This window comes from Haplochromis burtoni, unplaced genomic scaffold (assembly GCF_018398535.1).
Source record: "Haplochromis burtoni strain Fernald_Lab_line unplaced genomic scaffold, NCSU_Asbu1 Contig_62, whole genome shotgun sequence".
Taxonomy (NCBI): Eukaryota; Metazoa; Chordata; class Actinopteri; order Cichliformes; family Cichlidae; genus Haplochromis; species Haplochromis burtoni.
In genome coordinates, this window is record NW_024582423.1 from 1135569 (window position 1) to 1162112 (window position 26544).

Consider the following 26544-nt stretch of genomic DNA (forward strand, 5'->3'; position numbering starts at 1 on the left):
GAACTGACCAACAATAAACCACTATCTCAGTTTAAAACATCAGGCACAGCTAAACACAAAACTTCTGAGTACAGACTGATGCCAGCTTCCTTCAGTGGGCACCCACATCACTGCTGGAAGGAGAGTGCTCTCAGCTAAGAAAAGAACTCATTAAACATTAAAGACTTGTGCCACTCAATTACCATCCTCAAGAGAGCTCATCTGAACATAAGTCAAAGATCTGAAGTGCTAAATGAGTAAAATTAAAAACAGAAGCTTCGGTGTAACCACTGACAGCTAACAGACAGAGTGGCACTGTCTTGGGCAGCGAAGGAGAATTACTGTTGTTTCTGGCTTGGCAGGAGACATGAGGTCAGACGGGAAAAATTCACTCACATGGACGTAGGACATCCAGAAAGGATGTGTGTGTGTGCGCGTGTGTGTAATAACAGATAAAAAAAAAATATGATTGGAAGGCAACTGTGACAACAAATAATACTTCAGGGAGGACCTTTAATCAAGCCAAGAGCAATTCCGACTGAAGGGAAAGATTATTCTTAGTTCCCAACTCCCGTCATCCAAACAAGGAAAATCTCAAAGTAAAGTTTATTAAGAAGGACCAGGGAAGGGAGTAGGGTGGCTCTCATACATGCTGGCATTTCCCCTGATTATAATCACTTGTTTTGTTTGTACAGTGCTTAAAAATGGTGTAAAGAAAGATGGAAGCTAGGGAGACTGTGGTTTTGGCACAAACAGAGAAAATTAGAGACGTAAAAGATACTCTATGTGGGACTATGCAGCCTGCATGTTGTTGCATTGTATGGCACTGTATTTGTTTATTTTATGTCTATAAGACATATTCACAAAAAAAATGACATTGTAGCTCAAACGTTAGTCCTACTTCAGATCTGCATGTCAGCATACCTCTCCACCACCAGCTGCAGAGAGGTCTTGGAGTTCTTGATCTTGGTCTGGGCCTCTGCATTCAGCATATCAGCCGTGTTTTCTCCATTGATCTCCAAAATAATGTCACCGGCTTGCAGGGCTGCCTGCTCTGCCTTGCCGCCCTCATTGACCTGTTGAACAAAGGCATGAGCTCCAGTTTAGTCCTAGCCCCAGGTCTTAAAAACAACACTTTTTAGGAAGCTATCTAACAAGCATAGACATCTCTGACTTATCCCATGAGTGTGTGTATACCCTGACATCGACTGACCAGCACAACAAATGAATAAACGAGAAAAGACACTGAAGAGTTGTTTCATACTTTGTTGCATAATTAACCCAAATGTCTTCCCCTAAAAGTCAGCCCTCGGTAAATGCCGACAAACACCACAGGATTTCCCAATAGTGGTCACAAGCAGATGAATTCATGACACCCTTGGGGAGAAGTCATTAGTGTGACTGTACTCGATGGGTTGACTTCTCTGACCTTTGCAACCAGCCTCTCCACGTGTCAGAGTCAGTACCATGCCCCCACATCAGAGGGAATTCCACACTAATGGGCCAAAATATAAGGTCCACACGATCTCGCTCAGCTTGGTCCCTGTGACCCAGCACACAGGCATACTAAATCTGAAGCTTAAACTTTAGTAGAAAGTATGTCATTTGCCACAAACTGTGTTGCCTCACAATTAAAAACAGAGAGAGGCAATAAAACAAAGAATGCAAAGCAAAATGAATAAAGAGCCTATCACTCTCTGCTGCCTCTTTAGAGGCAAATTTATGTGGAGTAAATGCCAGTCACAGGCCATTTGCCCACTTAGCCAGGCAGAGGTACCATGTCTGTGGGCCAACTTGAGAGGCAATTAAGGGTTGCTGTGGTGACCCACAGTTTTGCATGCCTTCTCTGATCAGGACATGCCTGGTTTCACATAAACTAAGATCAGCTGGGGGATCTTTTCCCAAATCTGTGCTTAAGAAAAACAAGGGCACGTTATCTTTCAGGCCAACAGAAATAAAAAGAGTGCATCCGTGGCATTTCTGTGCCAAGCACAAACCACTACAGAGGGTTAAACCTACATCTCTGTTTGGGGATTTGGGACCAACTGTTTCACACACACTTTACAAACCAATTTCAGTAATTAAGTTGTTGTTTGAGAAGGAATTCTTGTCACTTCACAGGATACGTTTGATATTTGAGACAAGTAAACACTGGTGTTGTTTACTGGATAGCACTAACAAAATCAGACCCATTATTCATGAGAAGACTAGTTTTTCTAGCATAAGCTGTTGAGTGGGGCCAAACAAAGTGCTTTGGAAGTTTAAGGAGCTTAAAACTCCAGCTGTTTGAAGCATGGATGCCTCTTCATGGCACTGCCATAACTTATCCTTTATGGACTGCGGGGAGGCTCAGTGAACAGGGCCAAAAAAAAAAAAAAAAAAAAACCACGCTGAGATGGTGATATAGCACCAGGATGTGCGGGTGAACAGGGTGTCTCTGGCATGTAGTTAGTCTGAGCAAGTTTCCTGGATGTGTTTACTGCAGAATGTCTGCTTACAGTAGTAATGTTTCCACTTCTTCTACTTCATCCAACTGGGAAAATATTGTCAGTAAAAATAAAACACACATGCTAAAGTGCACAGATTCACAGGGCAATCCATATTCTCACACATTTACACGTCGCTGTAACTCAGGAACCTCTCACCTCCCACCTCAGCTTCCATTTCTACTGTAATCAGCGATTTCCTTCTAATGCAATCTACTTCCATTCTATTCTAATGGGTTCAGTTGTCAAGGAAATAGGTATGCTGTTGCAGCGGACATAAACAAAGACAAGAAAAGAGGCGTAGCAAGTAGGAAGTTGACTGCATGACATGGCATTCCAGTCTGTGTTTTGAAAGAAAAAAAAATGGGTATGGTATTATAAGGTGTGACAGGGTTCAGCGTCAGGACTGCTGTCAACGAATACCTTTGATACAGTTATGGCCTTCTTGAAATCTCGTCCTCCATATATTCTGAAGCCCCATGGTGAAGGGCCAATCAGGTTCACTGTTAGTGCCATGGCGAGATTGGATCTTTCTTTTTCACTCTTGTCCAAACTCTGGGAGAAAAACAAAACAAATAAAAGAAACAACATCAGGTATAAGAAATGTCAGACCTAAACATGTGCATGCCTTAATGATCTCAAGTCACATGCCTGAGACAGGTTCAAAATACAATCAACAGGAGAGGACAGCGATCATTTGCACAAGATGGCCTTTATCTCCAGCACAGCTTCTTTCACTGGCCTAAGTCCTCTCTGACATAGATTATCCAACCACATCAAATAAGAATGGAAAGAATCTGAGACCAAATTCACATGACCAACATTTCTAAAGCGTTTGTTAAGTTAAATAGTTTCATTAAATCCAAGTGCTCTTTGAAGACTAAGGAAACACAGTGTACAGTGGAATGTGCTAAGAGTACATAGTTAATTGTTACTGACTACTTTCTAGAGTACAGTAGAGAGTGTGTGATGTGTGTGTGTGTCATATATATATATATATATATATATATATATATATATATATATATATAAAAAATAGCAACTATTGGTTATTGCAGGTAAAACCAACAGTTTTTATATGTGAATATGTATCTCAGTAAACACTGGGGTAGATTCCACTAGTGTAATTAAAACCTGGCACTAACTAATCATCAGTTACACAACTTCTGAAATATTCATGAGCATAAACCCAGAATATCTTTTAAAGTATTAAAATTCTTGTGCTGATGTTACTGGTAAGACGTGATTCACCTGCAGGTTTTCTCAGGCTCTGCTTATGGACTGAAGCCTGTCTGTAGTACGACTTCACCTGGAGACAAAGAGCTCTGCAGTGTGATAATGTGATGAAAAGATAAGCCCTTACAGTCATATACGCATCAACACCCGTACTGCTAAAACACACACACAGCTGCAGCTTCTCATTGAAACTCATCTCACAGAGAAAAAGTGGTGAAGACATTAGCGCAACAAGTAATATATAGTTCTACACGCAGCTCATGACATAAGCTATTTTAAGTATAGACCGCTGCAAACAGAAAAAATAAACACCAAGTAGCATCTCTTTTCTATTCTCTGCTACTCAACTCATAACACAAGGCTCAGTCTATGAGAAAGCTTCTGGAAATAAACACAGAAATTACACTTTATTGTTGACTGTCATTTTTCTATAATAACACTATGGATGTTTTTACTCTTTAACCACAGTAATTCTTTTCAGTGACAGAGTGTGAAATATGCTGACCTGCACAGTCTGTAGCACCTCTGATTGCACACTGTGACTGTATCAGCAAATCTTCTGATAAGGTCTAAAAAAACCAGATATGAGCCAACTAGAGTACGTTATACACTGTACACCCTGTGACGTACATTTTCCAACAACGTCAATTTTCATCTTAAGCGATGTTACTCAAGGTCCCCATAAAAAAAAGTAAACAAATACTGCTAGTGACTGCATAATGCACTTATCACAGATTGTGAAAATATGACAAACAGGCAGGACAATGAGAAATCAAATCAAATCACTTTTATTGTCACATCACATGTGCAGGTACATTGGTACAGCACATGCGAGTGAAATTCTTGTGTGCGAGCTTCACAAGCAACAGAGTTGTGCAAAATACAATAACATAAATCACAGACCAAGTAAAGTGGATCTAGGACAGCAGCCATGCTACTCCCCTGAATCCCTCCAAACACTGGCCCACTTCATGGTACGCACATTCCACAAGAGTTTGGAACAAGCAATGCAGACCCAGTTACTCATTAACAGTCTGGGCCAATTAGCGGGCTCTCCATCATTAGTATCTCTTAATTGCTGTGGCCAGAAATAAGTGCAGTAGTGATAATGACAGAGCTGCTGTCCAAAACTTTCCCAGCCTCCGGGGGTGTCAATTAGTTCCATAAGTCTCTACAACTACTCCTATAGAGAGGCCATTATCGTCCGAGAAACCTGCTAATTCTCTGTGTAAACATTCACTGTTTGCATCATAAAAATGCTTGTGGTGGAAAGGGAAAGTATGGTGAAAGTCTGGGGGCAGTGGAGATGGACGACAACACATTGTGGCGGTGAAGATAAGTGGCACGCTCGTCATGTGCTGCGTTTAATTGGTGACTGATGAGCTTTAAATAGGCTGTGTTGCTGAACACAGTTTAATGAAATGTCTCTAGTCCATGAAATTACTGCTGGGAAGGTGCCAGCACACATAAAGGTAAGTTCTCTTCTGGTGACATCTCACTGCTATTGCTGCCAGGCCAGTTTTTGCAGCACAATTCAATACGCCCAACACAATGAAAAGAATTCTAGTTATGAAGCTATTTCTATAGCTTGTAGTTCAGCACTGGCCACAAAGAGCTGGAAGTGTGCATGAGAATAGAAAGCGATCCCTCTCACCTCCAATTAATACAATAGACAGGTTTACAACTTAACTGCGTACGGCCTGTTGCTACAACAAGCAGTGAGACGTCAAGTCAGATTACTTTTTACTACAGGCTACATAATTTTCTGAACAAACTCAAACTGCATATCACACACCCAGCAAGAATTACTGTATTCCAGTACAACACTACTGTATCAAATGTCACAGTCAATGAGACATGTTGGTAAAAATTATGTTTTAAGAAGGGCCACTTCAAAGTTTGCAACAATACAACTAACAACGGATTAGTTTCATGAAATTACTGGCCATTTATACCAATTTGCCACTTAGCATTATAGGCTCCATATGGAGCACACCAGCATCATCGAGTGGACCAGGGGTATTCAGAGCAGTTTAAAATGTTCATCACAGCTTTTTTGTTAAACAGGTGTTTGACAAATTGATGCCTGTTACTGGTGGGATTCTGTCCCACTCGTAGATAACAAGCATAGTCATCAACATAAACTACAACCCAAAGTTTTATTAATCACATTCTGTCACTGCAAACAGGTAGCAACACAAAGTATTGTCCATATCCTACTGAATGCTTCACATTCCTTTTCTTTTTCCCCTCACATTAACAAACCACATGGTGTGGTCACATAATTCTTTCTGCCTCACATTCCTAAATGCAGCCGTCATCGTTTCTGCTACTTTTTTTAGCACTTAAATGATTTGTTCATTAACTTAAGTTTTGATTAAGATTATTAAATGAAAAGAAAAAGAATTTGAAAGTGTGTAGAGGATCAGTTCTTACCCCCAAGAAGTACTTTAAAGTTTGTCTAACAACTGCTACTAAACATTGCTGCACTATCCAGCAATAAACCAGACATCTTGAGGTTTTACATTGTTGTTTAAGACAAAACAAGAAAACTGGCTATCATCAGGTAGCACTTTAGGAAACTGATGTTAGGCGTTATATGTTAAAGGCTTCTGGGTACTTGCAATCTCTGAGTGGTGCTCTCTACAGGCAAACACGGTTACAAGCAGTACAAAGGGGCAGAATAGGCCTTTCATAATGTCAGAGTCAAGATTCATTGGCTGTACCTGTGCAATGCCTTCAGGGTTTAATGTAAAGTAGTTTTAAAATGTATCATTTGTATAAAACATTTCTGATATTACCAATAGATACTGCAGCTTTTTACATTATAAAAATAAAATATTAGTTACTGTATGACATACATCATGAAACTAATCTGTTACACGTAGCTTTTGGTTGCCACACTGAGCTTATGTTCTGAGAGCAAAGTCTTGCAGGACTGTAGCTGTCTTTATCAGTGTCTGATGATAAATCAGGCACATGCAGGTTTCAGTGTAAAGACATTAACATCAACTGATATGCAATCTAGTAAGCAACACGTTGCTATGGGCAGTTAGGCTGAATGAAACCTGCTGACACAGGCCTGAAATCATGTGTCTTAGTGTGGTATTACAATGACTCATCAAGGGTGAGTCATTAACTTTGATCACCATTTTGACACTGGCATGGGAACCAGTAGTCATATTTACAGATGCATTGATATTCATTAAATCAAAGCAGACAGAGCAAACTGTGAACACCAAAACAGGAAACCGTTACCATCATTTTGCATAACAAAGCTGAGAACTAACACCTCATTTATTTCAAGGAATGAATATTTTGGAAAAACAAGTTGTTACCATATGTACAGCACTGGAAATCGAATATTCGTGTAAACTATATGCCACTAGGTGATCCAACTTAAAAGCCCTGTACAGTAAAATGTCTGACAGCCAAAACTGGCTCTTTAACTTTCTTTTATCACTAGAGTGCTTAAGTGAGACAGTTTTTCTTCTGTCAAAGCTGTGCCAAAATCCACTGGAGCGAAATGAACAATGGCTGATGAACATAGCAGACACACACATTCAACTGAAAGCTCTTTAATGTGAAGGAACGCTTTCTCTTAAAAGAACTTCTGTGGCTTCAGGGAAATATTCCTGGTATGAATCACACACTTGTCAAAACTCTCACAGGTCGCCGTGCACCAATGTGAATTTTCCACAATCTCATGTCAGCGATGCAGTCTGCAACCTGTGTCACAAAGTACACTGACAGGTTGGCACCTACCTGGACACACACACCCACTGAATAAAAAGGAAAAGAATGCAGTGGCAAGCCTCTCCCTCCAATAAGTCGAAAGCAGTAGCATTCAGCACATTCTGCACATCATACCCATCTGGTCAGATATATACCAGCAATCACTAAGGAGATGAAGAGAATATCAAACAATAACATGTGATGTCAAATGGGGTGTTGGTTGGTGAATTTCTGCATTGTTGCATATGGCTACGATGTGTCACCAAAATAGTTGTGGAATGAAACACACCTGAAAAATGCCTTACTCCCTTTTCAATAAGAAAACTTTCAAGGGTGGATGCTGCTAGTGGATTTGATCTCACATTATTATGGTCTTAAAAGTGTTGCTTAATGCAATGTAGCATCTAATAACATCCACCACTTACCAAAGTGCATTCATCACTTTGTGGCAGCACTGATACAGCTGACAGAATTGAAACGAATACTGTGGCACTGGCTGTACTTGTCCCTTTTCATTATTGCTCTTTGCATTTTTACATTTTCACTTGCAGATTTTCAGCAATCAAACGGGTTCACCACATCCTTTGCTTTCACCTTCTGGCTCCTCACACCAACAACTGTGGTGCTCTTTGCATGCCAAAGGTACCGAGGCAACTGAGAACCTTTGAGAAAGCTGAACATCCTGCGGCTCATAAATCTTGGTGTAAAGTGAAATAAATAACAGTCTAAACCACCACTCTGGCTCTGGCTCAGTTAAAACTGAAAAACAAACTTCTGCAACAAAAAAAACAACCCACACTTATCTTTCAGACCAAAGATAAAAACGACTTCCTGCATGCATGTTCATCTGAGTTGAACAAAAATCAAAGTTACAGCAAGGCAGGAGGATTAAAACTCAGAAAGTAGGCGAAAAAAAGAAGAAAACGTTACTTCGGCTCAGTTAAAACCTCAGTGCGATCGTAAAAACAAACAACATATCTTTCCGAGTTAGAAGTAATGACCTGGCCCTTTCTGTGTGTTTTCTTAAAAAGCTGCTGCTTTGGTACAAAATTACAGTGGACCGTTTCTGGGTTTCTGGATGGCTTTATCCTGTCAGAGAGTTCTCTCAAATAAAGCAAAACCATCGGGAAACAAACAGTGAGAGGAAAAGTATAAAGAGCAGGCACATGAAAGGCAAGCAGACACAATCAGAAAGGTTAAAGTATAGAGACAGCAGGCAATGGAGATTTGAAAACACGATTGTTTCACTGTGACTGTTCTGGATTGCACTCCTCAGCAGTTTCACCCTCTCATCCGCTCACACAGCCAGGTCATTTTAAACCCACTTTAAGTGAAGTGAGAGGGAAGATAATAGCACCAGCAGCCGGCTAATGTGACATAAATACTGACTTAGAGCTTCCTGAGGTTGCACCTGGTTCAGCCTCTCCACAAATCAGCATGACTGCTTAATGTGCGAAAAAGAAAAAAAGAAAAGAAAAAAAAATCTGCTTCTCTGAACTCAGGAGGGATGGAAAATCTACAGTAGGTGCTGGAAACATGCACATTGTGGCTTTAGGCTCATCTATTGTGTTAGACTGATTTCCACTCGGATCATGCATCATTACTTACAACAGCTCACACATTGGTACCGTGCACTTTTAACTTTAATATACTTTTGCATATAAATCCTGTGTGTTGCTCTACCTCATATTTTCTAAGATTTCCATACAACAGATACTTAATGACAAATTTAGACTCATAATGAATCACGTTTTATAAATCAAACACTGCAACAGAAGGGGAAAAACTGCACCACCACCCCTCCGAAAAATAAGAGTATTGAGAGTCACAATTAAGCTGCGTGAATGAAATTAATTGGCTACAAGGCTTTAGAGCCGTTTAAATTGTTCAGGTCGCTGTAGCCACTTACCAAACTGAATGTAGTGGGCTTTAAGGTTCTTCTCCCACCTGTTTGGGAAAAAAAATAAATTGAAAAAAAAAAATACAAGACAGGTCACAGCTCACTCGAGTCACCAAATCGCAAACATGAAACAGAAAAGCTCCACTGCTACTCCCACCGAGTCTGTGTCTCTGGAGTGTTGAGTCAGAGAGGATGGCACGCGTGAACACCACTTGTGACGACGCGCGTAGTTGTAACAGTGATGGTATGAGCTCGAGAAGCCATGTGCCGTTCCCAAAATAAAAACGATGACATGGTTACCGGCCCAGGGCGTGTCGCATCAAGGAGGAGCAGGCGAGAGGAGTGTACCGCAATGATAATTGAATCATTTGTTTAAAAAAAAAAAAAAACGAAACAAAACGCGGTGGTTGCGCTGTGTGTGTTCACGCGCCACCTGCTGACGGAGCAGAGCACAACGGCACGCGCCCCCACTCGAAGCAGCTAGTTGAGTGTCACGGCTTTCACCTGAGACTGAACAGGTCGCTGGTTCACGTTAGCGGTGAGTCTGTCGCTTCGGTTAAACTTAGAATCACAAGCAGCTTCTTTGGACTGCTTTAATGTTGAGGGACACGCTGTGCAAAAGTCGCGAGCCATCTCCCCCCCCTAATACAATGTTTCCAAGCAGCCAGACTTTGACTAGTTCTCCAGGCTTTCAGAGAGTTTTTCAGTTTTTTTCATTGGACATTGGGTTTGTTTGTTTTTTTAACGTTTTTAAGTCCATACCTTGTATCTGACCACTTTAAAAAAAGTTGTTGTTTTTAATTTACTTATCTAAGGCACTTAAAACGGACCTATGATTTACCCAAGGATTAAAAAAAAAATCCCACCTACCTTAAGGGATGAGTGTTGCGTTTTTCACATAACAGACAAGTTAGCAAAGTTTTAAACTGTATGTTTTACTTTACTGGCAACTTGTTGCAATAACACATCGTTCCCATTTCTTTAGCCCAATCTTTGAAAACTGCCAAACATAACAGTTTGACAGGCATAAAGTTGTACTCTTGCACTAGTGGGTCAATTCTGAAAGGGCTAATAGCCAAAAACCTAGCAAATCTGAGCATGGTGTGCAATGTCCTTAATAAAATCTGAGGAAACTGGACAGGTGGCAGCCTAAAAAAACCACTACAGCAGATGAACAGTATCTGTAAGTCATGTCTTTAGAAATAAGGAAAAAAATCAAGTGAAGATCTTACACGGTGAGATGTATTTGGCACTTCAGTTGATCCATCTGCTGTGCACTGAAGACTCATCAGAAATAGTCTCAGTGGATAAGTGGCTGTCAAGAAGCTATTCTTAATGGAAACAGGGGGGATGGAGGACTGGACTGAAAATCATTTGCAACAGGTGTTATGGAGTTATGAATCCAAATTGGAAGTTTCTGGTTCTACAGCCATCTGTAAAACATAGTGGAGGCTCTGTCATAGTTCGTGACTGCATTCCAGCCAGTTGTGTTAAAATTAACACAATGATGTATTTGGAAATATGCAGACAGATTTTGATCCACCATGCACTAGCATATGGAAAGCATCTGATTGGCAGCAGCTTCATGTTTTAGCATGACATTGATGCCAAACACAGCTCATTGCAGTGAACCTATTTCTGATTTTCCTAGCAAAATATAAAGAAATGAGGGCTGGATAAAGACTTTTGCACAACACTTTATGGTACCAACAAAGAACTACTGTACCCAGTCTACAACTCAGACATCGTTAAAAAGGATATAATATTTTTTGACAAACACAATTCAAACATGCCTGCAGAAATATAGCAGGTAAAACACAAGAGAAACAACACAACTACCAATCAATTTGTCAGTAGGATATCATTCCATTTATTTAGCTTATTTAATACATTTAATATGTTTAATATCTGTTCATTTCACGTGGGCTTGTTCACTTCCTGCTGCACATATGGAGAAAGATAACCATGTATGTGTTTGTGTTATTGGTTCATTAAAACCTGCATAAACATTTAAAAACACAGTCCCGGTCACCTTATATGTAATCTAGTTTAGCTATTCTAATAATATCTAATAATATTACTGTTCCACAAAATTAACACATGAACAAAAGCTTCTTTCATTATCACTCTGTAATGTTTAATAGATTTATTTTAAAAATTGCGTACCATACATATGCAATATATTTTTTAAAAACAAATATATATTATGCTTTCCATTTGATAACAGGTTACAGTCTGTACAATCATCTTTTGTGTGTGCTAAATATACATTTTTTTTTTTTTACAGTGAAATCATGAATGTATCTTATAAAATTGCAAAATAACTTTAGAATAAAGATGCTTTAGTTAGGATTACAAACTCTGAGGTTGGATGGGCACAAATATATGTGATTTTCTGAATACTGTTATCAAAATTACCCCCATAAGCTGGGAAAACACTGTAGAAGCAGTAGTAGAACAATGTAGCAAGAATAAAGTGAGCTGGGAATGTGCAGGTTAACACAGGCGTGTGAATAAAGGTTAGCTTTGGCACATTCAGAATAAATTCAGATACCTTAAAAGATCATTCAGCCAATCGCTGTGAAGCCATCGTCTAGTCTTGACTTACAGACACAGCTCATCTTGTACATTCAATTTCAAAGCAAATACTTCTCTTACAGCATCAAACACATTCCATCTCTTTACTTTCAAATTTTCCGTTTAACTTTGTTTCTTATAAATGAGAAATACCATCCATTATACAATCAATAACTTGCTTAGGCGACCAATACATGCATTTTATACTTTTCAGCATTCATAGGTTGATATGTCTGAGCCCTCACTGCACTTTACTTTGAGCACCATTTACAGATTATCGTGTTGTTTCCTCAAAACTGCGTCGGGTCTGTTCAGAGATCTGAAAGAAAATCTGGGGAAAATATTTGAAGGAAATATTAATATTCCATGAAAGCTAGAAAAGGTTCTGGTCTTCACTGAAACTTCAGTGGTTTGTGACGGCACTGTGGTGATGAAAAGCTGAATGCAGTATCGTACTGTGAGGACCTCTGGAGAAACAGTGCTGTTCAGTGGGGAGAAATGCAAATTTCCTGCAGCTGCAAAGAGTCGCGGAACAATAGAATCCATTCTTTCAATCTGAAACAGTGTCATCTGCATTCATTCAATCTTCTGAAGTGATGTGCTTGAAAATATGCTCATTGAATCTCTGTGGTACACATGGTAACATGCAGGGAGGTGAGGTGAGAAATCACATCATTTCCCTTTCACATCATGAACATGCAGGCTGTACTAATCAACACTTGGGGAGTGTGGTGGATATTGGCATTATTAGTTGGCCTCTAATGACCCCTGATGGATGTGGGCAAGCAGTAAGTGAGGAAGTCAAACCGGTGCCACGTAATTCCCAGGAAAAGTCCCAAAAGCACGAGTCCGTTCTGACGTACCTAGAAAGGGGGCAGAACATATGGTGTGTTCATGAAACAGAAACTGTGAATCTGTGGGATCTTCTGCTGTTTAACTGTGCCTGTTACATATGCAATACATCATTTTGTCCACTAGATGGGGCACTGACACTGCAGAATGTTTTGAAATTGCTAACAAAAAAGGATCCCCATGTCTGCTTATGTACATTTTAACACTGTAGACATATCTGTAGTGATTCCCAGACAATCTAAATAAGGGTGACATGTCAAATGGCAAACTTGAATTAAAAGAATGTGTTTTTGTTTCCTGGTGACAAAAACTATTGTAGACGCTTGACTAGTTTGACAAGTATTACATTGTGAATACATGAATAAAGATATGCATTCAAGTTGTCGCCCAAAGCCAAAACATTCCTTTTCTTTCTTTTTTTTATTCCATCCATTTTTATATAAAGCCTTGCTTCAGTGTCTTGTTTCTACAATACACAGTATGATGCACTCAAAATAGCACTTATATATAAAGATATAAACCACGTACCTACAAACCAGCCATCATCACATTTCTCCACCACTTGAACAATGTCTCCTTCTTTGAGCTCCAACTCATCTGAATTCTGTGGTTTGTAGTTGTAAACAGCTTTATACCTAAAATTGAGAGCAAGCAGCCTTAACCACAAAGTCACCAAAGCTGCAACACTTGTTCTGTACTGTAACAATGTGAACAAACAAAAACATCTGATGACGTACGGTTGGTGTTGCACCATCAGTGAACCGGGGCTGTTTGGTGCTTGCGTTTGCGGCAGGGAGTTGGCATGTGGAGCAGCCTGATTAGGTATTGCACCCTAGGAAAAAACAAAAAACCTCATGTCATCATTATGAAATGGCAAATAATGAACAACATTCCTGTCAGCACAAACAATAACACTGTGGGTGTGTACAATGTGTCACTTTATCAGAAAGGCAGTGAGAGCAGACCTGCGAGTGGTCAGAGTATCGGGGAGTGTTCGCTGTGGGAGCTCCCGCTCTGTGTGCTGACGTTGATGAATGAGTGGAGGGTGAAATGGTTTTAACGGCGGCACTCTGGTTAGCTGAGGGTGTCCCAGCCCAGTGATTGTTGTGGTTGGTGGGTGAAACCGGTTTGGAAATGATGTGGTGCAAGCGATTAGCCATTTCTTTGGGCACGGGTGTCTGAGTGGGAGAGCGTGACTGTGAAGCTGGGCTGCCGAGCAGTGAAGGTGAAGACGGTTTCACGGGGGAGTGGTCAGGTTTGGGGCTCAGGGAAGTGTAGGTGAAAGGGGACAGCGGTGACCGCGGGGAAGGTGAGTGCAGTGGACGTCCTGGACTCTGGGGTCCAGGAGAGACGGGTGACATGGGTCCCGGTGAGTAGTCATCCATGGAGTATTTGGTGCGGGGCATCTTGTTGACCTGAACGTAATTGGCTGGGAAGATGCCGCTGCGACTTGTTCCTGGAATCCTGCCCTCCAACCACTGATCATCAACTCGCCTGGTTATGCTGATCACCTCACCCTAAAATAGAGAATCGAGGTTTAAAAAAGCTTTAAATGGTGACATAAACAGTAAGAACTGATTCGGAAAACCTAAATGGAAATATGTTTTTGCTCTGTTTCTGCTCTAACCTTTAGTTCAAACAAGCGATGCATTATGAACCACTTACTTTACGGAAAGAAAGTTCAACAGGTAGCTCCGCATTGAAGTTAAATAGAGCCACAGCTTCCCCATACTCCAGCACCTGCAGAGTGGGAGACTTTATAGGTGTCGGTTTTTCTGTAGGAGGCAAAACCTGTGAAAGACATTGGAGTTTTTAGCCAAATTCATGCCATTATACATAATATCAGCACATCACAGAAGAAGAAGAAGTTTACCTCCACATATGTTGTGGGGAAAATACCAGCTCTTCCATGATGCTCTCCTTCAAACCAGTTGGCATCTACCTTCCTGTGGATGTAAACAATGTCGCCTTTCTGCAGTGGGAGCTCCCTGAAGGAAGAAAAAAAGATAGTAAGGAGCATCTCAGTTTCTGATACACCTATAACTTTACATTCAGAGAAGAAATTACAACTTTATTATATCAGTTCCTTCTGTAACTTACTTGGGTGACTGAGCCTGGAAATCAAACTTGGCTCGTGCTGCTTTCATCTGGAGAAACAAATAGTGTTTTGGGAACAATGCAGTTGTCACATGCAAACAATCCAGCCTTCAAAATAAAATCAAAATGCAAATGTATTTATTACGGTCTTCTTTTTTACGTAGCAATAAAGTGGTAGAAACATACCCTTTTCTCCTCTTTTTTAGGTGGGACCTCCATGGTTTCATTTGCAGGCGAAAGACGTTCTACTGTGGAGCAAAGTAAGGAAAGCAAGTGAAGTCTGATACATGCACTCCTTTGTTCCCTTGTTGTTTTTGAATGTGTTGCTGTGTAAAAGCAATTATAATCATAACAGCTACATGGGGTTAAAAGGGATTTTGAATTTCCAGGAAAAACAATTGGATAGCGCTAATCTTTAATCAGGTCTTCCGGGTTTCACTTCCTACTTTTAAGGGCTTCCTCCCCACCCATCCACAGCTGTTTCTTTATGAGGAAAAAAAAAACTACAAAGACTTTCTGTGGTAACTTGTTAGCTTCAGCTAACAAGTAAAATAGCAGGAGACAACGTTAGCAATGAAAGACAGCCATGAGACTAACAGCAAATATTAGATTACTCAGGGCTTTCATCAACTACATGCGGATTGATTAAATGAGAGGCCTGTTCTCTAAAAGCACATGTGTCTTTGAGTGAGAGTGGATTAACGAATGAGGAAAAGCTGATTGTTATCAACTTAAGGAGAGTTTTGTAATAAATCACTATCGACGACATTGCAGAGATGCTGGGAAGGCCTCAGTGTGCATGTGTGTTGCTCCGTGTTTACCATATGTGGGCACAGAGGGTGATGATGGGCCAACAAAGTGATGGACAGGCTGCTTTGATGCTGATGAATTGCTGAAAAAGTGGAGAACATCGTGACCTTGATTTAAATCTGAAAAGTTTATGTCTCTTTTCAGTTCTAATATCAAACATTTAGAAAAGGCACAAAGTTAAAGCTGGGAGTGTGTGTGTGTGTATGAGTGTGAGAGAGTGTGTGAGTTTCCTGCACATTTCCTGTATATAACTGAAAGGCTGGAAGGGCTTGCAGACTCCTTGACTTGAAAATCTGCTTCCAGTAAAGTATGAGGCTTTAGTTGTCTTTACAGCCCCTACACACCATTCATTAATCCCAATCCTGAGTGTTTGCATTTGAATTTGCATTTGGGTTGGGAATGAATCCGAAACCCGAAAGATTCCAGCTTGGATTCCTCATGAGCTGATTTGCATATGCAGACAGCACAGTTCTTGTATCTTAGTGGTTGCAGCTGGACTCGCACAGCTAAACAAAGTGTCCAGATAACAGGAAGCAGTGAGGAGCTGACAGAGTTTCCCTGCTGTGTGTTTTAAATTTCCTATGTCCTAAGCCAAATCCCCTGAGACTGAAAAAGTTCACAACCAATGAACTCAACTTAGCAAACAACAGAGAGAATCCTCCAAGAATGCATTACACACACGGGAAGAAATGTGGAATGTCGTCAGCTGATTAAGGTAAATACTGTACTTGGACTTGTTCAATTAACAGAAAGTCACCTGAAAAACCAGCAGGTTCCATGCAAAGTTAATGGTTTTTCTGTCAAATCACAGTGCTGGTTTTCTTAATACAGCAGGAAGAAAGGAGCTGTTACTACTAAGAGATGACGCAATATTAAAGTGGATTAAGAGGCAGGGAGTTGCTCTCAGAGGAGGTCTGTTATGTAGTGACCCTGGATTTTCTATTAACCTGTCCTGCATATGCCACTATGATACAATGTGCACAGGAGATGAAAATCACTTTGAAAACTTTTAAACATTGCCACAAAATAAGAATTCCTCAAACAACCTGAAATGCATACAGACAGAGGTAGAAATGATCTAAATTACTTAAAAACTACGGATAATAATACGTGGTTATGCCAGTTAATATGGGTACATATAAAGTAAGGAAAAATAGAGAATCGCTCGTAAGAAAGCAAAAAAGATATAATTTAAATCCAGCTGCATATCATACAGAGTAATCATTATTACATCCCTTACTCTGTCTACATATTATAAGTGTAACAATGCCAGTGACTGACCTGTAACTAGTAGCGCCACTCTTTGGAGCAGTTACTGGATCCCTCCCTCTAGCCTCCTGCAAGCAGAGTGAACAGTAAACACAGTTATTTTCCCCTAAAGCCTTCTGTATCTCACAGCTCAGAGGAAATCTCACAACAACTCAGACAAAGTCGAGGTGCTGACCACTCCCAAAGGAGCAAGAATTCCCCTGGGTCCTATCCTCCTTAGGCTACAAGCAGCACCTCTCATAATCTGTCTGAGCCGCCTGTGATTTCAGTTAAATTGCAGACTATGAGGCTGATTCAATCACACAGGAATCAGGAAAAAGCATGACAATTCTTGGCTGTGATACTGCAAGGAGAGTTCAGAAGAAAATAATCAAAGAGTACTGAAGAATTTGATTTTGTAATTCTTTTTCAGCAGGCAGGTCTACATTCGCTGTGGAGGAACTTGCAAGCAGGCGATTTACAAAGCAGACTGATCCGAATGCAAAGGCAGACAGGCAGACTATATCATCCAGGTCGCATAGGAAAACATGTCAGATAAGGAAGCAGAGGGATCACACTGGCGCACAGCCTTCATTGGAAGTGTAGGGAAGTGGCAATTCTACTAAATTGGTGGTGTCGGGGGGTGGGATGCTTCAGCAGAGAGAGTCAGGAGGGGGGCTCAGTACCTCACCCCAGCCTCGATGCTGCTTCTTCTGGGAAAGTCTCCGCTCCAGGCCTTGAATATCCGAGTCCAGCTCAGCCTCAAATCGACTCAGCTCAGACACCAAACTGGCCTGAGTCCGAACAGTTATGGAGGTGGAATAGCAGGATTAAAACACTAATACAGAGTCTGAAGTTTGGAGCTGATGATGTCCCCTGTTACGCATTTTAAACAGATGACATCTTAGAACAGAGAAATAAATACTGTAAAAGAAGCTCACCTCTATTGAAGGAGACTTGGGTGTCTCTTGTAGCTTCTGTGCATATAGATGTGACTATGGACAAAAAAACAAAAAAGAAAACAATTGAAATGAAATGATATTAATGAATAGAGCCTTACTGATACTGGAATACCAATATTGATATTTGGTGATTTAAAAATCCAATATTCCAATATCAGTTATTTTTTTCTGTCACACACACCAAGCATAAACAGATTTCCCTATAATATGTAATTATTTATTTAGTCGTTCTGCTCTGCCAGGATCAGTTTGTCGGTGTTTGTGCCGTTAGAACAAGTAGGAGCGCCCTCCAGTGGACAAACTATGCATCATCAACACTTATAACGTGGCTGACAGCATTTCTTTACTTTTTAAATGTTCATTTACAGGCTGTTATAAATGCCAACACCAATAAACCGACAAACCACTAATATCAGCTGATAATATCGGCCCCAGATAAATCGATTGGGCTCTAGCTATATAGGCGCCCCATGTAATTCCCAGAGATGTCTCAGTTCTGTGGTTGCTTAGTTGTAAAATATTTCACTAATTTATATTGTTTTTTATTGGATTTTGAGGCCCAGGTTGTGTACAATCTAACACTTGTAGCTTCTTCAGAAATAGGCTGGCTGCCAAGAGACATAAATCTGCATTTTTGGTTTAACTAGCACAGAAATCCCTCTTTTAATGCCTCTTTGCCTTCATCCCTGATTCTATGAAACATTACTTTAAAAGGCTCTGCTGGTATGAAACACAGGCTAATGCTCTACTTTTTTGTAGCACCTTGGCTTAATATGTCCTACTGAATGCCAAGTCCTTCCCTCCTTTTGGGGGGGCAGTCATCCTCACTACAGTCACAAACTGTAATGTCACTGTGAAGCAGCACAACACCTGATATGGTCTGTGAGCTGGTTTTGTAAATACTATCCAGGGGATTCAACATTGGCCAGTGTCATAAAGAGGAAATGAAATAAGTCTCCATGCTGTGAGCCATTATACACCACAAGAGGTTAGGACCATAATACGCATCACAAGACCCCACAGCTCCGGTGGGGGAGTGGAAACAAAGATTTCTTTTCTTCACAAGTGTAGACACAAGGCACAATATGCACCAGATCTGGGACATTGTTGCAAGACGCATTCAAAATAGAAACTCTAAAGAGACACCGGTCTAGTACTCACTGCACACTCAGTTACAATGGCTCTTAGTTCAGAGCGTCAGCCTCACCAGCCTGTAAATCACTGACTTAAGGTGTAAAACCCCTCAAGGCTCAACATAAATACATAGGTAGTGTCTTTTTTTGACTGAAAAGATAAATGAATGAATGCTGGGAGCCTACTGGATCCTCTGAATAAAAGGAGTGAGTACATCTGGTGGTAAGTGGTAGGTACCGTACACTGACCACACTCTCAAGTTATTTAAACACCTCACGTGAGAAGATGGAATACAAAGACTTAGACTGTAATCCTTACAGAAAAGGTAACCAACCTCTTCTTGAGCTCCGCACTGGGAAAACAGTGCAAGACTGTAGAAAGAATGCGATTCGTAAGAACAAACAACAACCTGGAGCTTAGAGAATCATGAAGGAACATTTTTAATGCAGGAATCAGAGCCTGCTTTTAAACTATGAGAGCATGTGAGTTTGTACCTGACTGTGGCTTTCTGAGGTGGTGCTCTTTCCAGGCTCAAAGTCGAATATGCTCTTTGGTTGAGCGTGCTGCTTTCCTGGGTCTGACAGTCTATCTACATCCTCGCTCCTGAAATATAACACCCACACCCACACACACACACACAGACACACACCATGGACAGCAGTTTAATGGTGACTTCATTGTAAGTGCCTGTAACAACAAATCCAAACTTGTCGGTCCCACACATTTTTTCCCATACGCTCTTGGCTTTGTAGTTTTTGACGGTACAGCTATTCACATAAGACATCAGCAGCAGTCTGTATCTCATGTGAAAATTGCCGTAAATGAGTATTTATTAATTAAGATATAAACAAATACTAATTTATAAATAAGTATATGGAACTTAGATGTGCTTCATGCAATAAAAATATGTTAAAACTGATCTGATCTAAAACTTTAACCTGTTATAGATCTGGATGTGGTGCAGAAGCACAGTAACATTAATCTCAATCATAAGTTCAAAATGAGAATTTGACTTTTTTTTTATACACATTTTTTCCATTTCCTGTCAGCATAATGTGAAGCCCCTCTATGAAAGCTCTTTTCCGCCACTTAAAAACATTTCTTTTTTGCTATCCATAAGTCTCAAAAATTTGAAAAGTTTTTCATCTCTATAGCTAATTTCTTTCCAACTTCATAGGTAGGAATGAGCACTTTAGTGGATTGCCTGCTTTCAGAAAAAGGTGGATGGCAATAAGCCATCTACTGCTCATCATTACTCGGACGGTCTGAGTCAGTTTACTTGACCTCTTGACCTGTTTGCAGTGTTTGTGCCTTTTTAGAACATTTTAAGTGAACGCACCTGGCATAATGTGACTTTCTGTGTGGTTGATTGTAACAATGTTGAGTTCTGGAAATGAGTGCATTTCTAGTATTATTGTATTTAATTGTTAACACTAATCAGCAAGCACCTGTGTTGGATATCCTGCTTTCGACCCTCTTCTGTCTAAGTTCATACTCTTAGGTCTAAAACATCCATCTTACACTGAATATAAAAGCTTGATTAAATTTCTCAAAGTTGCAAACGTTTGTTATTCTCAGTGCTCCTGTCTTTTTTCATGTTGGGATATGAAAAGTCATCCCGTGACCACAAAGGAGTTATCTCAAATCTCACCAGTCTGGTAGAGCTCCATGAGGTGTTAGTCTGAAGAGGTTCTTGTCTGCTTCATTACCTTCTTCTGTGTTGGCAGACAACTGCATCCCTGCAGATCAGTGCACATCAGCCTTGAGTAAAAACTGATTACATAACCGAACAAGTCAACAATGTGGAATTTGGGGAATTTCCTTACTTTCAGCTGACCACTTCTCTGAAGGCTCCAGCTCAGGTTCTGGTGAACAAGGAAATTATTTCTTAGACTAAGTGATTAGGAATGTCACACCAACATATTTCTTTTATGTGCTTGTTTAAGAATTACTTGCAGCTCACCTGCAGTGTTTTGTTGTTCTTTACTAATTTAAGACTTATAAGTAAATGTTTCACACATAAAAAGTAGATCTCATTTAAATTAAAGCAACTAAACATTCTACTAGTGTACTAAAGAGTCCATTATGTGCTGTATATGTTCTGTACATAAAGCTTTAATCTACACAAGCAGCTGTCCAATTATAGAAGTGGAAGGCTTTAATAAAAAAGAGTCAATAAGCATAAAGTAAAGGATGCAGATGTTCCAGTGTTTTCATTCTTAAACTATATCTCATGCGTTGAGATACGGATGAGATACTGATAGCTGGGACTCAGTGGTTTCATTTTGTAATACTGTTAGATAAAGCAAAGCACCTGCTTGTCTAAACCAAAATACTTGCAAGGATCCACTCGAGTGCTGTGAGGGAACTTTTTACTCTGCGCACAGGGAATGTTTTTCTATTATGAAACCTTTAATAGACTGCAAATAACCAGCCTGATCTAGGAGGGGCTGAGATAAGAAGCTGGATTATTGTCAAAGCTAATAAACAGAACAGATATAAGACCTTAGGGCTCTTTCATCATGCCTTTTTCTGCCCCCGCAGTAATCTGTTTGCTGGATCACCTCAGCAGTACCTGACACGGACACCGAGAGGAATTCACACTGGAGCTGGGTATGTGAGGGAGAGGGGGGAGTGTCCTTACCTTCTGGCTTCTTGTGAATCTGCCTGAACATGCTCTTGTACCAGTCTTTGGGTTTGTTCACACTCTGGTATTGAAAGAAAGAGGAGGCGCAGAAAGTCAAAGGATTTGGCTAAAAACAACAACACTTCTTATGTAACTAGCATTGTAGAATTAAAGCAGTGCTAGCTCTGGCTTACTGATCTTGAAGCAATGGGCATCCCAGTCTCATCCACTGGGCCAATTCCTGAGAACTTGATGAGCCTTTCCTCCCTGGTGGGGCCTGTGGCAGAGCCCCGAAGGCCGTTGGACAGTCCGCCTAAGTTGTCACAGTAACAACATTTCCTTTATTGTGCTGTTTCACTTAATTACACAGGAATTTGTCTGCTTATAAATCCTCCTACATCATATGAAACCCATAGATCAAGTTAAGGGTATTACACACCGGCTGATTTTTCAACCAAATTTAACATTTTATTCTTCACCTGCTTTCATTTATTACCCTATAAATCACAGTGACTTGATTCATCTTTGTTTTCAGCACATGTGGTAATTCTTTTTCTTGTTATTCACATTTTAAATCCTTCCAGGTTACAAATGCGTCCCTTTTCAAACTACAACTTCTTTACTTTAATTTTGTAATCTTACTATTTGACTGCGAGGGTCCATAGTATGATCCAAAGCTGAGAGTTGCTGGGCTCCCCCCATTCAGTTCTGACACCTTGAAAAGGACAGAGATGTAGAAATCAGCCCTGTGCCAAACATCAGAGTGTTATGTAGCTCAAACCTGCAGCATATATAGCGTGTGATGCTTTGTTTTTCCACAAGGAGGAGCACTTGCATCCTGAATACCGCTCCCTCAGCCTCAGCATTGTTAGATACCTTCATTTCTCCAGATGGCAGCCTTGCAGAATGGAAGGGGCTCAGGGGAGGAGTGGGTAGTCCAGGAGAGATGATCACTTTGAGGGTCAGATCCGGAGAAGTTATTAGTTGCTGATCTGAAGAAACTCCAGGTTTCCCGGAGTAGTAGGTGCCATCTGGATCAGCAACCACTTCCACGCTTTGCTAAAACAGAGAGGAAATGAAAAATATGGATGAACGAAAACAGTGTGTGAACTTTGCTCCTGTCATGTTCTCCTATTGACGCTGAGTAAACAGCACTCGCTTATATAAGGTCATGTGAACTTGTTGGCGGTCAAGCTATTCTCTAGAGAATAACTGGCCTGAGCAGAAGAGCTTCTGATGAAAAGACCCCAAATTTATTTAAAGCACCAGCAGCGGAAAAGTCGTATTGCACCCACTTTGTCGTCTCTCTTGCTCCAGCTGCAAAAAGGCAGCACTGAAACAGGAGAGGGTCATTATGAGCCCATTAACTCCCCATTCACCAGGTCTCCCTGTTCTTGAGCCGGGGGTGGAGTCAGGGCAGAGAGGTTGGGAAGGGGTCGAGGATGTCAACCAAAACTCCAGCAGTGGTAGCAATTGTCTTACGGTCTCCATAGTGATACCCCAGACCATGCTGGATCCTTTGTTCCAACCCAGTTTATCAGGTGCTTTGGTCCTTCATCCTAGGGGTCATGGGAAATCCCCTTTGCCTCATGGTTGAACTCTTATCTGCACCAATGGCATGGTGACTGTGACACTACACTGGACTGATCTGCGTCACACTAATGAGTGTTTCTCCCGCCTGTTCATATTTGCTTATTCAAGACAGCTGCATTTGCTAAACAGTTGAAAATGTCAATATTTAGCATAGCTGCAATTGACTTTACCTGCGACTGCATTAGATCTGTTGTGGTTCTTGTGTGACAGATATCAAGTTCTTGTGCACGGCATCAAAAGCATCTGCAGAGACACAAATTCATAAAAAAATAAATAAGAAAGTAAAGCTTTAAAATTCTCTGGAGTACAAAGTATAGTAATTGTATCCGGATTAAAATGGAATAAAAGGAGAAAATAGCATAACACAGGAATACTTAAAGTACAAGTACATTAAACCTGTACTTTAGTAAAGTACTTCATAAATTGTGTTCCTACTTATCCTATCCATGCTCTCAACTCATCCTTGTGTTGTAAGAGTAACAGTATTTTTGTCCAATGACAAATGCCCCCTCCTGACACGCCCCTGACAGCACCTATCCAGCTGCCTTCTTTTTATTCAAATGTGACTTTTAATGTTTCTGTGTAAGGTAAAGTGTTAAATAAGAAGTAACGTTAAATTCTGATTCATCTTCACAGAAATGGCTCATAACAACAGTTCTGATGTATGCCAAAAATTGTGATTTCTTTCTTTTAAAAACTAACTTTAAATAGATTTGGTTTTCATATCCTTCATGGATCATATTTCTGTTTTTGCTAGAAGTGTCCCATCAGTGTATCTGTGAGAATCCATAGATCGAAGGATATTATTGTTTACTTTTTTATTTCAGGTGATGTCCCCCAATTATCTCCTTGTTGGTCATGTCTTGTGTGGTGTAGCACAAAGCTCCCCAGTCATAAGTTCATATTTTACATCTAGGCAGACTGCCCAGCTGTTCCATTATCCCATCCCACTAGCTTTCCAAAAAGGGAAAATGAACGTCACCCACTTTTTCCCACTACTAAGGAAAAACCCACCCAAACACAATGAGTGTGACTCACACGTCTGCCTCACTCTTCCCAGTGTCGTAATAAGCTGGACTTGAAGCAGCTAGATGATGGGAAAGGGCCAGCTACTGAAAGCAGACACCAGTTTCAAATCAGCTGCACCTCAGACTAACAGATTGTGCCTGCTGTCTCAACATCAGAGGCAGGCTGAGAATAAGAGGAAGGCTATTTCTGCTCCTGAATGAGACAGACTCCTATAGAGATTAAATGGTCCGCATCATGTACGTATGCATACCACACCTTCTCTTCAGCACTAAATTCCTGAAACCCAAACTATTACAAAGGCAGTTTGAAAACAGCCCCCTACACCCATGAAAACACAGAAAATAGTAGTAACTTTTGAAGGAAACAATAAGGCTAATTTAAGGATAGTTTGCAGTCCAAAGCTATGTCTTTGAAGCATGCCAAGAAAGTCGTGACCAAGCACAAACCAGGCTACTACAGGCTGAAAGCTGCCCAGCACAATTTGCACTAATGAGTTTTCCATGTGGCGTTTGCAGCTGAACATTAGTCTATAATCATTGTGGTAAAGACCAAGAAATATAAGCACTCTGCGTCTCTGTGCACAAGGGAAAGAGACAGCACAGAGTCCGTGCTCTGATATAGCAAATGTTCCCGTTTCCAGACAACAATGTCACTCATCTGAGTCATCATCCCCCAATTACCCCAGTTACATAACACAAAATAGATGGGAACCGGAGGTTTGTGCCTTCAACAATACCATTAATGCTCAAGCATGACCGATGACCTATCATTGCCCAAAGCAATCACAACAAAATTATTATCCATCCTACGGCAGGAAACACTGCAAACAAGCTCCGTACATGAAGTCTCATTTACAGCGTGTTTGACACGCTGCTCTGTGTTTACATCTGGTCTCCCTGGCTCTATAAAGCCTCTCACTGTAAGGGGCTGTGCCACTGATGAATAATAGATGAGTAATTTTCAGCAGAACTTGGGAAGACGAAACAGTTTTCCTGTCACTGCTGCCATTTCAGTTTCCACATAAAGTAGTCAGTGACAGCTGCATTTTGTCATATGTCTTTGTAGTCTCCTTAAGATAGCTCAGCATTATCTCTTCTAGCCTCCAAATATCTGCAAACATCAAAGAATTCCCCGAAGACGTTACACTCTTACAGTTGTAACTCATTTTAAAGAGTACTTGTTGTTGCCAAATTCTCTAATAATTAGGCCAGTGTAGCTACTTTTGGCTGCTTCCTTATTCACAAGGGGTCATAACAGCAGGCAACTCTGCATGTTTTATTTGGTAGGGCTTTACTCTGGATACCCTTGCTGACACAGCCCCTAAAGGCGTTTGTGTCTCCTTAAGGGATCAAACCAGCTCAGTGTATGTACCTATCCCTGTTAGCCAAAGGCTCAGGCTTCAGACTGCATTTTCTCATTCACACTTTCATGTGAATGAGAGTGGTTATCTTTAACATGGTCTTGAGGCATACAGCTCTGGCTGTCAGTATAGCAGCAAACTAACTTTCAAGGGTGGCCTCAAAGGGAGGGTGGCTCTGAACCGTTGGGTGGGTACACTTAAATGGCCAGTATAACACAAATATGGAATATTCTGAACTGAATCAAGCAGTGCTATACTAGTAGAGAGGCATAATAAGGTCTCCCTCTGTTCAGAAGCCTAAGAGCTAAAATATCCTACTTCAGCGAAGTAGCTTCCTGATGAGTAAGCTCATGTCATAATAGTGACTCTCATTCCTCTGGAGAGCAAAATCCAACCCAGTAATTCTCCAGCACTGCATGCATTCCCTGTTTGACAGCACCAAACACAATCCTACCTAATAAGGAAAACTCTGAGTTGATATGTAGCAAGAAAACCGCTGTTCAGATGTCTGGCTACATTTAATCTGAACGCCCAGTTCATTCTTATGTAATTACTGAGACACAACATAGGAGGCTGCTACAAGCTTTCAAAGGCAGACCTGTGATGCTGTCATGGTGAAATTGCATCAGTGCCATAGCAGACGTATTTACAAGTAAAGCCCCCTGCTAGGTGAGAGGTCCTTTATCACCCCTAGATCAGGTTGGGGGTGGAAGAAAAACAGAGCCATAAAAGGCCCATGTGCACTTGAGATGAAAGGAGGATGCCCCGCTCTAGACATGATTTCACAACACCAGAATTTTATACTTCCAGCTTGCTGAAAATACTTCTTATTTTCTCTTGCTTTCCATTCAGTAAAGAAGAGGGTAACTGAGGACAGGCTGAATTAGAATCGGGGGATTTTCATATGAAATTCTCTGAAT

At 40.7% G+C, this 26544-nt stretch overlaps 2 protein-coding genes across 9 annotated transcripts in view; both read right to left on the bottom strand.

The window, feature by feature from the left end:
- The window catches only part of pdlim2 (PDZ and LIM domain 2 (mystique)), a 31206-nt gene extending 21525 nt beyond the window's left edge, over positions 1-9681 (bottom strand). The window contains exons 1-4 of one of the 4 annotated variants that reach the window (XM_005922689.3): positions 9494-9680; positions 9346-9383; positions 2889-3020; positions 904-1055 (exon numbers count right to left, since the gene is read on the bottom strand). In XM_005922689.3, coding sequence (XP_005922751.1) covers positions 904-1055; positions 2889-2981 — 245 coding nt within the window. In that variant the 5' untranslated portion in view covers positions 2982-3020; positions 9346-9383; positions 9494-9680. Of the gene's footprint in view, positions 1-903; positions 1056-2888; positions 3021-3716; positions 4181-4206; positions 4227-9345 lie in introns of those variants that run through there. The other 3 variants (XM_005922692.3, XM_042221191.1, XM_005922690.3) reach the window with 3 other exon arrangements.
- A 1915-nt stretch (positions 9682-11596) lies between these two features.
- sorbs3 (sorbin and SH3 domain containing 3) lies at positions 11597-21919 on the bottom strand (the record flags this gene model as incomplete). 5 transcript variants are annotated; one of them, XM_042221190.1, is given in 17 exon segments in its annotated part: positions 11597-12776; positions 13294-13400; positions 13503-13597; positions 13731-14282; positions 14431-14556; positions 14639-14753; positions 14866-14912; positions 15049-15107; positions 15684-15754; positions 16954-17009; positions 17607-17714; positions 17862-17915; positions 19511-19619; positions 20668-20755; positions 20843-20881; positions 21661-21724; positions 21837-21919. In XM_042221190.1, coding segments are annotated over 17 exon segments (1835 nt in total), but the record flags the coding sequence as incomplete, so codon positions are not given.
- Positions 21920-26544: the final 4625 nt, after the last annotated feature.